This window comes from Tachysurus fulvidraco, chromosome 1 (assembly GCF_022655615.1).
Source record: "Tachysurus fulvidraco isolate hzauxx_2018 chromosome 1, HZAU_PFXX_2.0, whole genome shotgun sequence".
In the NCBI taxonomy this organism is placed as follows: Eukaryota; Metazoa; Chordata; class Actinopteri; order Siluriformes; family Bagridae; genus Tachysurus; species Tachysurus fulvidraco.
The window spans coordinates 3,092,590-3,104,985 of NC_062518.1; the positions used below are offsets into that span (position 1 = coordinate 3,092,590).

General features: G+C 38.6%; 2 protein-coding genes across 4 annotated transcripts; one reads left to right on the top strand and one right to left on the bottom strand.

The window, feature by feature from the left end:
• Nucleotides 1-1,597: 1,597 nt before the first annotated feature.
• On the top strand, nt 1,598-3,911 carry terb2 (telomere repeat binding bouquet formation protein 2). Of its 3 annotated transcripts, XM_027167625.2 has the most exons (8): nt 1,604-1,889; nt 2,056-2,137; nt 2,527-2,666; nt 2,861-2,919; nt 3,002-3,087; nt 3,249-3,337; nt 3,416-3,436; nt 3,600-3,911. In XM_027167625.2, exons 1-8 carry the CDS (start codon nt 1,826-1,828, stop codon nt 3,728-3,730), a joined length of 672 nt encoding a protein of 223 aa, XP_027023426.1. In that variant the 5' UTR covers nt 1,604-1,825; the 3' UTR covers nt 3,731-3,911. The 3 variants fall into 3 exon arrangements, with proteins under 3 accessions (XP_047656555.1, XP_027023426.1, XP_027023427.1); XM_047800599.1 differs by having other exon boundaries at nt 1,598-1,889; nt 3,416-3,741; XM_027167626.2 differs by lacking the exon at nt 3,416-3,436 and having other exon boundaries at nt 1,610-1,889.
• Nucleotides 3,912-4,250: 339 nt separating this feature from the next.
• On the bottom strand, nt 4,251-12,072 carry cnep1r1 (CTD nuclear envelope phosphatase 1 regulatory subunit 1). The gene is made up of 6 exons (XM_027167627.2): nt 11,930-12,072; nt 8,322-8,393; nt 6,690-6,763; nt 6,493-6,602; nt 4,875-4,929; nt 4,251-4,794 (listed from the first exon to the last, which is right to left on the bottom strand). Exons 1-6 carry the CDS (start codon nt 11,952-11,954, stop codon nt 4,753-4,755), a joined length of 378 nt encoding a protein of 125 aa, XP_027023428.1. The 5' UTR covers nt 11,955-12,072; the 3' UTR covers nt 4,251-4,752.
• Between the last annotated feature and the right edge of the window lie 324 nt (nt 12,073-12,396).

Sequence of the window (12,396 nt, forward strand, 5' to 3'; positions counted from 1 at the left end):
TGCTAGGGAGAGGTCCCTGCTAAAAAAATAATAATTAAATAAACAAAAACAAATAATAAAAAAAAACATATTAGTCAAACCAAAGGGTTGGGTACATCTCAATGTTGAACAGAGATCCATGTTAAAGCAAAGTCCCTGGATGACATTGAGGGCCTGTTTGGGTACATGCCCTTGTTAGGACTGAGAAATGCAGACGTGTGCAGACGTGTGCAGACGTGTGATATAAGTATGCATATGTAATAAGTGTAACACACTTTACATAGAGTTATCTAGCTTTGTCTTTAATCGAGTCCATTTTGTAAAACAAAAATAAACAAAACAAAATGTAATAGTTATTGTCCATTTAGATATTGCCTTTCTAACAGTCAAGGTAGTTCCATTAAATTATTTTAAGAATATGTATGTGTTTATGAATGTTAGATGTACATAAATAATCAGTGCGCGGTCACCAGCAGTCTCTAAATCCTGCACTAAGCTATAGCACCATCTAAAGGCTTTAGGTGCACATTACAACAAACCTGCTATTGTGCTCCAGAATCTCAGATTATGGAATATATATATATATATATATATATATATATATATATATATATATATATATATATATATATATATATATATATATATATGAGTCATATATCATGTGAGATCAGTGCCTTGTGCATGTGAATGTTTTTTTTCCCATTAAACCACCAACAAAAGGAAGATCCATTGAAAGAACATTTATTTAAACATTTTGCGTTAATATTTTATGGCTTCATTCTTTTAATCACCAATTTCCTATTGAACTGTCAAGCCTTAGATGAATATCTATCTATCTATCTATCTATCTATCTATCTATCTATCTATCTATCTATCTATCTATCTATCTATCTATCTATCTATCTATCATCTTCCTATGTGCCTGCCTATCTATCTATCTATCTATCTATCTATCTATCTATCTATCTATCTATCTATCTATCTATCTATCTGTCTGTCTGTCTGTCTGTCTGTCTGTCTGTCTGTCTGTCTGTCTGTCTATCTATCTATCTATCACCTGTTTACATATATACGTTGCTGTGTACCTGTACTATGCACTGACAAAGATCGATCGATCGATCTATCGATCGATCGATCTATCTATCACCTTCAACAGATATTTCATAAATCCCGACAGCAGCAATAAACAGTATGTTTAATAAACACTTATAACACCACACATAGAATAAAAATAAAAAACAGAAATAGTCTTTAAACTCATTTCTCTCTTCAGACTAATTGTAGTATTCAAGTCTCCACATTATTGATTTATTATCTATTATAATACGTGCCCGAGCTCATTACCATATTTTAACGAGTTTATTATCTCTACGTGTCCGAGCTCATTACCATATTTAAATGAGTTTATTATCTCTACGTGTCCGAGCTCATTACCATATTTAAACGAGCTCATTACCATATTTAAACGAGCTCATTACCATATTTAAACGAGTTTATTATCTATACGTGTCCGAGCTCATTACCATATTTAAACGAGCTCATTACCATATCTAAACGAGCTCATTACCATATTTAAACGAGTTTATTATCTATACGTGCCCGAGCTCATTGCCATATTTAAACGAGCTCATTACCATATTTAAACGAGCTCATTACCATATTTAAACGAGTTTATTATGATGATAACCTACATTAAGCTGACCGTTCACAGTCCGACCTGTGTACAGTGTATTGTGTTGTGTAGCTAGCATGAGTAGCTCGCTAAAGATAACTAACCTTAAGTACACACAGAAAGTTTTAAATAGAAAGAATTAAATATATTGTTCGATAACGAATTTGAATATGTTTAAAAACAAAACAGCTTGGTTTTCAGATAGTGTAAAAACAGACATTAGAAGGATTTGGGGTAAGTTAGTTGAGCTATTAGCCAGTTAGCTAACTGTTAAACTGTTAGCTTAACTTTTAGCTAGCTAGCAGGCACTTTCATTCGTGTAAAAAGAAATCACTGTTATATTAAATGAGTGATATTTACATGTGAAACGTGTAAATGATAAATCAGTGATATTTTTCAGCTTCTCAGGGCGGCGTTATAACCGACTGGAAATCAGCTGATTACCTTTTTAGTGAGGACGCTTCCTGTCCTGACACTAACAGGTAATCAAAGCCTCACCTGCACAAAATACACCTATTTACATCATTATCATTGTTATTATTATTGTTTACGGCGTTAAGAGGCTACATTCAGATTCTATGAGATGTTTGTTGGTCTCTAGCTTGAACAGCAGAATGGTCCCATAGATATTCACATTGTTAGGTAACTTACACCTTCCATACAGGTGACTTTACAGGTATACAGTTATTACCTACAGCTCATCTGATGCCATGCATTGTTTATCAGGGATGACGTGTGCAACCTCACAGCTGATGAATGTCCTAATAAATAATAATAATACCCTGAAACTAAATATATGTTTATGTAGACCTACTGTAAGCACTAAGCATCCTACAGCTCCACAAGAGATATGTAATACATTTTGTTTCAGGATCCACATGAGTGTTGAGTATGTGACGGACAGAGCCACGGTATTTCACAGTGCCTACCTGTCCACCTGTCAGATGCGGCAGAGCACCAAATCTGTACCGCTCGGGCATTATCTACTGCCTCCTGTTCCTGTACAGAGAGGTGAGATGAGTTATGTTAACGACCACCACTTCCAAGTTGAGATTACTTCTTTACGGTATTAGTTCATAAACAATACCAATGCAAGTCCTATAAAGATCAGAGACTGAGTTTATATTCTGAGTCGGATTATCATCTGCAGTTTAAACCCTTAAGGACTTGAAACTATTAGTGTTTTTATGCCTGATCGTGTTTAGAAGTGAAAGCCCAGATTGGAAGGTTCATATGGGAGCAGGATGAGATGCTCGGTGCGAATGTGAGTATACTGTTTTGCATGGTATGAATCTATTCGTCAGCTTTGGTTGCTTTTAGCTCTTCTCTCGTATCTCATTTATTAGGCACAGCACGCAGACAGAAGATCCGAGCAGATTACGTACATTCAAACGGATTCTAAAGGAAGTCAGACAGAGAAAGGAAAGAAAAGGTATGTAAGACTTCATTAGGAGGATATCGTATTTATTATAAGTTTCTGTAAATATGATCCATCGTATAACAGTATTTAACAGTTCCTCTGAGTTTCATAGGATAATAAATTCCAACATACCTCTGTACAGATGCTAAACTAGATGGTAACATGTCTCTCAGGCAGGAGAACTGCACAAACACATCTCCATCAAGACACAAATCAGTTTGTTGTAAAGCACAACTTTATCCTGTAAACAACATGCTTTCAGGTATTTAATTATTTAAACGCTCGTTTAATCAGATGACATTTTAATTTTGTTGTCATATCAATAATTAGATGTTCTTAGGGTTCACAGGTCGACCACAAGGTGAGTCGGTTTATCTGTTAAGGATTAGCAATGAATTCATCTTCTCTGTGTGTGTGTGTATATATATATATATAGGGTTAGGGTTTATATATATATATAAACATACACACACACACAGACTTGAGATTGGGTTTATGATGTTTCCTCCTTGATTCCTCTACAGGTTATGTCCATATTGACCAGCTAAAGAAGTTCTCAGGAGAGCTGCACGACTTCCTTCCGTCCCACTCGGGTTATTCGGTCTCTAGACCTCATAGCAGGAGAGTTCCTTATCGCTATAAAGAGGGACACTGACAAGATATTTTAACTTATTTTAAAAGATTGACAGACTAGAATTAGTACTTTTATTTCCAGATAGGACAATAGAGAGAGGGAGAGAGACAGTAAATATGTATTAAATATGTATTTATCTTGAAGTTACAGTATATTTTCTAGACACAATATATGACTGAATAAAGAAGCAAATTTGTAACTATTGCTATTGTGGTCATTTAATATAATGAAAAGGAACCAGATATTTATGTTAGGGATGATGGATATTAAGTTACAATAACAATGCAGTGATAAAAAAAATGTCAATTCACTTTGTCGGTGTATAAAAATATTAATAATTTAAAAAAAAACTCCTTTAGAAGCTCTTGGAAGTAGCTGAGGTTTTACAAAAGTTTTCCCCTCTCCATCCTCGTTAAATAATTAAAGCCGAAGATTTACTGGTATTTTCACAGGAAGAATCAGAGCTCGTGATCGAACCTCGGTACTGTAAAAAAAAGAACTCACTCTGAATCGACGTATACAAAGATATCACAAAAAAAAGAAAAAAAAAAGAACCATTTTTATTAACGATATCAGAAAGATCCTTTCAAAACCTACAAATATAGAAAATAAAGCAGCACATCTGGTTTTAAATAACGTATACATGCATAAAATCAATCAAATTCACTGAATCGTATCTACAATTTAAAAGACTCTTATCTGTAAAGATGTAGTTATACAATGGGATTTAGGATACAAAACCTATCGATTGTATGTAACAGAGTCTCTTTCAGATGTATAAAGTTCTTTAATTAAGAGATCTGTGTATTTAATAGTTACCGTGTTAAGCCGTTTGCGTAAAATCGCAAACACCTCCCACGAGACACACGATAAAAGAACAGCGTTAGAAATACAGACACTCGATGTATGGTGTAAAGTAAAACTCTTTGTGCGAGTGTGTGTGTGTGTGTAGGGGTTTTTTAAAATAGTAGACGTATTATAATTCAAACAAAACTAGATAGGGGGAAAAAAAAAAGACAACCAAACATTCAGCTCCAGATCTGCTACTGGATGTGAGGCCGTGGCTTCAGGATGAGTTTCCCCGTCTGGAACGAAGCGGAAAGAGACATCATCAAAATAAAAAGCATGACTACCTGAAATAACGGAAGACTAAAACAACACTCACGTCATCACAAGACATGTTGTATTCTGCTAGCACTGTCCGGCAGCGAGCAGCGATACTGCCTCAGAGTCAAGGAAGGATAGAACGGAGGAGCCGCTGTTAGAAATAACATGAGAGTGAAATACGTCTCTGAAAGGATGCACTGAGGCCAGGTGTTCCCTGTAGAACGAAGCCATTTCCTTTCCCTGTAGAACTTTAGTTCCTATTCAGTATTTGTACAGCGGCGATAATAAAAGATGTCTCACAGTAGGTTCACAAAACCGAGAGGAGTTTTTCATGAGCAAGCCAGAGGTGACCGCATAGAGAGGGGAATAAAGGGGAACCTGTTCTCTTCTACATGACGCTGTATATCAGGATTGTAAATGTTGCTATACTCTAAACAGTATAGATGATCATCGACTGCACCCCAAATACGGCAATACCTCGACTGAGGTGCCCTTGAGCAAGGCACCGAACCCCACCAACTGCTCCCCAGGTGCCACAGCATAAATGGCTGCCCACTGCTCTGGGTGTGTGCTCACGGTGTGTGTGTGTGTGTTCACTTCTGTGTGTGCGTACTTTGGATGGGTTAAATCGAGAGAACTAGTGATGGCCGGTTTGTGAACGAATCGTTCTTTTGAACCGGTTCTTTTTAGTGAACAGGATGAGCCGGTTCACCAAATCAAATGATTCGCTCTAAACGGTTCGTGTCTTGAGTCAGCGCTGATCCACAAGTTACTAAAGTTACTCACTTTCGGTCATGCCTGACAGTCGGTCCGACTCTAAATAAACTGATATCCCGGAGTATATGTAACTCCTGTACACTGAACTGAAGACATGTTGTGCTGAGAGAACTGTGAGCTCGAGCTGTTGATACTGCGCATGCGTGAATCACTGAACTGATACAGCGAATCATCAGTACACTGAACTGATACAGCGAATCATCAGTACACTGAACCGATACAGCGAATCATCAGTACACTGAACCGATACAGCGAATCATCAGTACACTGAACCGATACAGCGAATCATCAGTACACTGAATCTGTAAAAAATCTGTAAAACTGTCGTTGTGTGACTTTGGTAAGCGCTCTGCTTGATTGACTGTCCGACCGTTTCCCGCTGACACAGGGACATAATACATACACTATGTACGCTGGCAGCGATAAACCAATCAGAGGACATTGCGTAATACGTACAGTACGTACGCTTACCTTCGTCACACCTCTTGTAGGTATACTCCCGGTATGTTGCAAAACAACATTTGTTTCTTATGTTAGCTGTTCGCCTTATGTATGGGTTAAGTACAGACATAGACCCCGTAATTGAGACTGCGCCTTATAATCTGGTGCGCCTTATGGTGCGGAAAATACTGTAATTATCCTTTTTACTTAAATAATGCTAGTTGCGGGTTTTCAGGGTAGTTAAACGGACTTCTGGGCAATAAAACAGGGCAGGTTTAGGGTTAATGCATTGGTGAGTTTTACTGGCTTACAAATCTCTACCCCGTCTGTTGAAGCCGGGTCACATGACTCTGACTGTTCAGAGAAGTCTAGCAAATAATAATTTTTGTGTTAAGCTAAATATTAATTCTGGAGACCAAACTGAATGTTGGTTTGCGACATTAATCGTGTAAGGATACATCGACGGTGCGACTACTCGTTTGTGTATTCCAGCAAAGAACAAGCCGATGAGGGTGATGCAGCTGATGGTGAAAAACGGATGATTCCATAACGACGAAAAGAAGGACACCTGTGGAGGTGAAAGAAAGGACCTTAGCTTTGCAAGGATAAGACGATTCACATCTCGATGTTACCTCGTCGGTAAATTCCGTCTTACCTTTTGAGTGTCTGGGTCTATTAACCAGTTCCAAGCTCCGGTTGCTGTGCAAACTGACACCACGATCAAAATCACTGTAAATAAAACAAAACTGTGTGTTGGAGGTCATTCGGGGGCTATAAGAGAGCTGATTGCTTTGAAACCTACATCTTAAAATCAATACTGATAAGGGATTGAAATAATAATAAAATAAGACAAAACAGAGCTAAATTCCTTAAAAATGCTCATATACATTTTTTGGAGAAATATTTAATAATTAAATCGTAGTGCTTCAGACAGACAGACAGACAGACAGACAGATAGATAGATATAAATGTATATCTATTGCATAGTACAGGTTAGAGGTCTTCTTGGGTCTAAAGAAATGTACACGAACCGAAGTGACCCAAATCACTTTTTACCCGAACCCGACATGCATATTTTTTTTTTAAGAAAAGACCCGACCCGAGACAAATCCGAAAAAAGTCCAACCCGACGGCATTTTTTTTTACCCGACTGGACCCGAATGTTGCATAACTCTACACTAAAGTGACGGCTACAGAGTGGATTCAAAATTGATTGACAGGTCTGTTTCAACAAAAATTAGCTTACCGCCAGCCGCACGTCATCAGCATCATGTCGCAAGCGGTCTTGGCAAACAGAGGAGAGGTTGGAAAAGGACTCGAGTCGATGCACACACACGGGATACAGTAGTTCGGGTCTTCTCGGGTCCGTTCGGTAAAAATACGTTCATTTTAAATTACCCGAGACCCGATGCAGCTATTATTATACCCGACCCGTGTCCGAGGCACATGTGAAACCTTTAGACCCGAACCCTCTCGGGTCGGACCTCGGGTTTTCGGATCTAAGTGGACCCATGAAGACCTCTAGTACAGGTACACAGCAACGAAATGCATTTTGACATCTACCAGAAGTGCAAAGAGTAACAGCAAATAGACAAGTGCAGAATAATATGTTGCACATGTACAGCATGTAATATATATATATATATAGTTATATATGTAAACATATGTACAGCATATACTTATATATAGTGGGGCTTTAAAGTTTGGGCACCCCAGGTAAAAATTTGTATAAATGTGCATAAAGAAGCCAAGAAAGGATGGAAAAATATCCAAAAGGCATCAAATTACAGATTAGACATTTCTGCAAAAGTTCATGTAAACATTGTGTGTGTGTGTATATATATATATAAGGTTCTGGCAATGAAAAAAAAATGTGCAGACACTTGTAAAGGAACAAGTGTGTGTGTGTGTGTGTGTGTGTGTGTGTGTGTGTGTGTGTGTGTGTGTGTGTGTGTGTGTGTGTTTAATATTAGGCAGAATGTACAGTAAGGTATATATAAATATACATAAATAAAATAGTGCAGATGTATGTAAAGCACAATATGTGTAGAGAATGAGGAGTATAAATAATACAATATGTATATTGTATGTATAATTGTACAGGAGTTATATAGTTATATTTAGCAGCCCTGATTGCAAGGTAAACATTTTTTCTCCAAGAACTGATTTCAGAACATCCAAAGATGTGCTCAAAATGCCCACAAAAACACGTTCCATAATCGGTTAAATCCGTAACTCTGGAGTAGCATCATGGTACTGATTATTTAAAAATTCAAAGAAGACTTACTTCGCCACCGGCCTGTAGCTGGCTGTAGACAGGACACATACTCCGTTAGTCTCCTCTCGAAAGCCTTCAGATCTAGGAGAAGAAGAAAGTAGAGGTCAGCATATAAACAGCACAGGAAGCTGATAATGTGGTGCAAAATTATTTATCACTTATTTTGTCTATTCCTACAGGTGTTGTGAAACTTACTACAAACCAACAGACACGATTTGACCGATTTTGAATTCGAAGTGATGAAAAAATATCCTCAAGACACTACATCTGTGTATAAACGAATGCCTTTATAAAGCAGCACTGTGTAATTCTGGCTTCTGACTGATCATAAGGTTTGTTTTCTGCAATAGCGGCTCTGCTAGTGCGCATCAGCAATGCGCTTAATGTTAATGCGCTTGTTCCGACACGTTATCCTTTGTAAAGAAACGGCTTGTTCGCGTGGACTTGTGACACGGACGCTTTTAAGAAGAAGAATAAGAAGATTAAGTGACATTTTCTCTATTGAAGTAAGGAGTCTCCAGTGTCATCCCTTGAGTCTTCAAGACGGAGGAGTCAAAGCTTTACATGTTTTACGCCTTTATGTTTTATCCTGGGGGGCACGGTGGCTTAGTGGTTATCACATTCGCTTCACACCTCCAGGGTTGGGGGTTCGATTCCCACCTCCGCCTTGTGTGTGTGGAGTTTGCATGTTCTCCTCCGGGTACTCCGGTTTCCTCCCCCGATACAAAGACATGCATGGTAGGTTGATTGGCATCTCTGGAAAATTGTCCGTAGTGTGTGTGTGTGCCCTGTGATGGGTTGGCACCCCGTCCAGGGTGTATCCTGCCTTGATGCCCGATGACGCCTGAGATAGGCACAGGCTCCCCGTGACCCGATGTAGTTCGGATAAGCGGTAGAAAACGAATGAATGAATGTTTTATCCTGTTCACTTAAAGCTAGGGCAAAGCAAGGGTAGGAAGGGAACGACTGTACAGCTGCTGTAACCTAAGTGATAATGCAACATTATACATTACTAGATGTAACTATAAGCAGATACTGTTTTCACTTCTGCCCTCCGGCAGGCGTTTCAGGTGCCTCCGGACCAGGACCAGCCGACTAAAGAACAGCTTTTTTCCTAGAGCTGTCTCTTTATTGAACTCTGCCTCTCACCGATCCTACTGTCCTTCATACACAGATACATCTCCCCCCTCACACTTCGTTATTGCGCTAATGGACTGTTTACACGAACTATGCTCACTTGCACACTTGCTCTCTTTTTTGCATTGCTGCTCACCATTGCCTTATTGTATATACCTACCTGATTACTGTTTATAGTAACAGCAATATATTATACTAATAGCCACATATTTTGTCTATAGCACATACCATTCTGTAAATTTCAGTTTATACTAATAGCCATCTGCATATTATATTTTTAGTACATATATTCATCTGTATATTATGTTCATAGTACATATATATTCATCAGTATATTATATTATATTCATCTGTATATTACTGTTTATAGCAATAGCCATATTTTAATATTAATTATTCAGTTATAATTATAACCATCTGTATACAGTATTATGTTCATAGTACACAAACATCTGTAAATTACTTCCAAATTACCATTTAATTTAACGTATGTAAATCTTGTACAAACTGTATGTCCTGCACTTACTGCTATTGCACTCTGGTTAGACCTAAACTGCCTTTCGTTGCCTTGTACTCGTACATGTGTAATGACAAAGTTGAATCTAATCTAATACAAGAAAATTAAATCACTTCAGGTTGAACATAATCAAATTAAAATGAGCTTCATGCTAGCTGTGAGATTACATTAGCTACATGCTAGCTGTCCTGTTGGCTGTGAGATTACATTAGCTACATGCTAGCTGTCCTGTTGGCTGTGAGATTACATTAACTACATGCTAGCTGTGAGATTACATTAGCTACATGCTAGCTGTCCTGTTGGCTGTGAGATTACATTAGCTACATGCTAGCTGTCCTGTTGGCTGTGAGATTACATTAACTACATGCTAGCTGTGAGATTACATTAGCTACATGCTAGCTGTCCTGTTGGCTGTGAAATTACATTAGCTACATGCTAGCTGTGAGATTACATTAGCTACATGCTGGCTGTGAGATTACATTAGTTACATGCTAGCTGTCCTGTTGGCTGTGAGATTACATTAGCTACATGCTAGCTGTCCTGTTGGCTGTGAGATTACATTAGCTACATGCTAGCTGTGAGATTACATTAGCTACATGCTGGCTGTGAGATTACATTAGCTACATGCTGGCTTTCCTGTTGGCTGAGATTCCATTAGCTACATGCTAGCTGTGAGATTACATTAGCTACATGCTAGCTGTCCTGTTGGCTGTGAAATTACATTAGCTACATGCTAGCTGTCCTGTTGGCTGTGAAATTACATTAGCTACATGCTAGCTGTCCTGTTGGCTGTGAGATTACATTAGCTACATGCTAGCTGTGAGATTACATTAGCTACATGCTGGCTGTGAGATTACATTAGCTACATGCTGGCTGTGAGATTACATTAGCTACATGCTGGCTTTCCTGTTGGCTGAGATTCCATTAGCTACATGCTAGCTGTGAGATTACATTAGCTACATGCTAGCTGTCCTGTTGGCTGTGAGATTACATTAACTACATGCTAGCTGTGAGATTACATTAGCTACATGCTAGCTGTCCTGTTGGCTGTGAAATTACATTAGCTACATGCTAGCTGTCCTGTTGGCTGTGAGATTACATTAGCTACATGCTAGCTGTGAGATTACATTAGCTACATGCTAGCTGTCCTGTTGGTTGAGATTACATTAGCTACATGCTAGCTGTCCTGTTGGCTGTGAAATTACATTAGCTACATGCTAGCTGTGAGATTACATTAGCTACATGCTGGCTGTGAGATTACATTAGCTACATGCTGGCTGTGAGATTACATTAGCTACATGCTGGCTTTCCTGTTGGCTGAGATTCCATTAGCTACATGCTAGCTGTGAGATTACATTAGCTACATGCTAGCTGTCCTGTTGGCTGTGAGATTACATTAACTACATGCTAGCTGTGAGATTACATTAGCTACATGCTAGCTGTCCTGTTGGCTGTGAAATTACATTAGCTACATGCTAGCTGTCCTGTTGGCTGTGAGATTACATTAGCTACATGCTAGCTGTGAGATTACATTAGCTACATGCTAGCTGTCCTGTTGGTTGAGATTACATTAGCTACATGCTAGCTGTCCTGTTGGCTGTGAGATTACATTAGCTACATGCTAGCTGTGAGATTACATTAGCTACATGCTAGCTGTGAGATTACATTAGCTACATGCTAGCTGTCCTGTTGGTTGAGATTACATTAGCTACATGCTAGCTGTGAGATTACATTAGCTACATGCTAGCTGTCCTGTTGGTTGAGATTACATTAGCTACATGCTAGCTGTGAGATTACATTAGCTACATGCTAGATCTCCTGCTAGCTGTGAGATTAGCTCGTGACAACAACGATAAACTTTCTCGTGTCACCACAAAAGCATTGCAGTAGAACGTGAACTGCGACTTGGACAAAACGCTCATATTTAAGTGCCGCCATTAAAATGTTTAGTTTAATTTAATACCTTCTGCTTGTTCTAAAGAGTTCATGGCTTTTCTGCCGGTTCCTCACAGTCCAGGCTCCGCCTCAGCGCCAGCGAAAGCTCTCATTGGCCAAAACGTGATTGCGTAAAATTTTAAAGCGCCGCGGGTGCGTTCAAGACGTTCACCAAGGCACATTTATGCGCATCTTGAAATATAAACGCGTCAACATTTAAACGTAAACATAATGGTGTCATATAAACGTGTCAACGTTAACACGTAAACATGACGGTGTCATATAAACGTGTCAATGTTTAAACTTAAACATAATGGTTTCATATAAACGTGTCAACAATTAAATGTAAACATGATGGTGTCATATAATCGTGTCAATGTTTACACGTAAACAAAATGGTGTCATATAAACGTGTCAATGTTTACACGTAAACAAAATGGTGTCATATAAACGTGTCAATGTTTACACGTAAACATAATGGTGTCATATAAACGT